This window comes from Nannobrachium achirus (assembly GCF_963921795.1).
Source record: "Nannobrachium achirus genome assembly, chromosome: 9".
NCBI lineage: Eukaryota > Metazoa > Chordata > Actinopteri > Myctophiformes > Myctophidae > Nannobrachium > Nannobrachium achirus.
Genome location: NC_137818.1, coordinates 40,484,048 through 40,485,807, shown reverse-complemented (window position 1 = coordinate 40,485,807; position 1,760 = coordinate 40,484,048). Strand labels below are relative to the sequence as shown.

Here is a 1,760-nt window from a genome sequence, read left to right as displayed (position 1 = left end):
GCATGTCCAAAACCGTTCGTTTTGAATTTATCATTTTAAAAATTATTTAAACTTGTGAAAACAGCAGATCTACAAGCACACAACGCCTCGCACTACTTTTGTGCGACGGCCTTGTATGATTTGCGAAAGAACGTAAGAATGTGGAGATACGAGATTTCCAGCCGACAACGACGATATACTAGTGTTGTTGCTGCTCTTATACCACCAATGTCACCATTATTACTGGGGTTGGTGTGGGCCAGACAGTAGCCCCCCTGCGGGTGTGGGCCAGACAGTAGCCCCCCTGCGGGTGTGGGCCAGACAGTAGCCCCCCTGCGGGCCGCAAATGGCCCACGGGCCGCCTATTGGGGAACCCTGATTTATGTGATCTCATGCTTTGTTTCCCATCTCTCTCTGCCTCTCTTGGCCCACCTCTTCTCTTTCTCTCTCTCTCTCTCTCTCTCTCTCTCTCTCTCTCTCTCTCTCTCTCTCTCGCTCTCTCTCTCTCTCTCTGTTATTTCAATTTCTCTACTCTGTTTCTCACTCACCCAGGGCCGGACTTACCATTGGGCTAGGGTGGGCACGCGCCCGGGGGCCTCAGGGGAGGGGGGCCTCAAAAAAAAAAGAAAAAGGACCCCCAAAACATTTGTAGGCATGATCGCAATCGCGAAATTCCATGTTTAACCCCCATACCAACCCCATCTTTCAAACATGGCAGTGTTTGTTTACATTTCAAGAAAACATAATGGCTGCTAGCTCATGAATGCCTGGACGGATATCCATTCGGATTTTTTTGTTTGAAAGCTGTGAACAGTGTGCACACACATGGTGCATGATCTAGGCATGGGCGTGCATGATTCGTGCACTATGAATTACATGGAAGTCTATGGAGAGGGAGGCGGTGTGGAACTTGGAAGCCATTTTGAAAAGACCCTGAATGAGTTAATTTAATGATGAAATTTTAAAGTATTGCAATCCAAATAAAGTGATAGTTGTGTTTAGTTACAGTACATTTTGTTTTATTATTGAGAGCTTCTGCTCTGCTGGCCGCACTGCATGTAGCTGCTCTGAAAGCTTAGTGCAGTCTAAAGCCCGCCCACTCTATGTATCCGGTACTTTCCGCACACATAGGCTACACACATGCACGCAAACTCCAATTCTGTATCCGCGTGTGTGTGTTTCGCTGCATGCTAAATAAATAGTAACAGCTATCTGCAGCTCCTTGTTAGACTGTTGTGTGGGGAATAAACACCCGAAATTGATTTAAAAAGCACCCAAAAACGGGTAAAATCCCCAAAAAATCGCACCCGCCCTACGGGATATTGGTCAAATTACGCCTCTGCACACAGTCACATTATGCACGGGCCGGTCCGGAGGTGAGGTCACGGTGTGGTCAGGTGGACCGGAGGTGGAATTTTTGCGCGCGCACGAGGGCCTGCACTCACCCCTCCATATTTCTCCATGGTTCTCACTTTCTCGTTGTGTCTCTCTTGCCTTCTCTGTCTGCAGGTGCTGGGGATGGTGAGAATCCCTCTGTACACAATGGAAGGTGGAGGAGGGCTGCCCTCCTTTCTGTCACACTCGTTCATCGGGAACTGCCGCTCTCAGCTGCTTGACGCTCTGCTGCGTTTCAGCCTCATCAGCCCTCAGGAATTGCGGGATGCCCTCATGCACTCTGTAAAGATACACACACGCACCTCCGAAGACCTGCAGGCATCCCTCACACTCGCAGCAGGGAAGGGAGGGCCGTCGTGAAATGATAAAATGCCTAAATTGAAATA

General features: G+C 49.0%; 1 protein-coding gene across 1 annotated transcript in view; it reads left to right on the top strand.

The window, feature by feature from the left end:
* Positions 1-1,760, top strand: part of LOC308290592 (U8 snoRNA-decapping enzyme) — a gene marked incomplete at its 5' end in the record, with an annotated part of 4,543 nt that extends 2,783 nt beyond the window's left edge. The window contains one exon of the mRNA XM_080732496.1: positions 1,489-1,760. Coding sequence (XP_080588622.1) covers positions 1,489-1,734 — 246 coding nt within the window. The 3' untranslated portion in view covers positions 1,735-1,760. The remainder of the gene's footprint in view (positions 1-1,488) is intronic.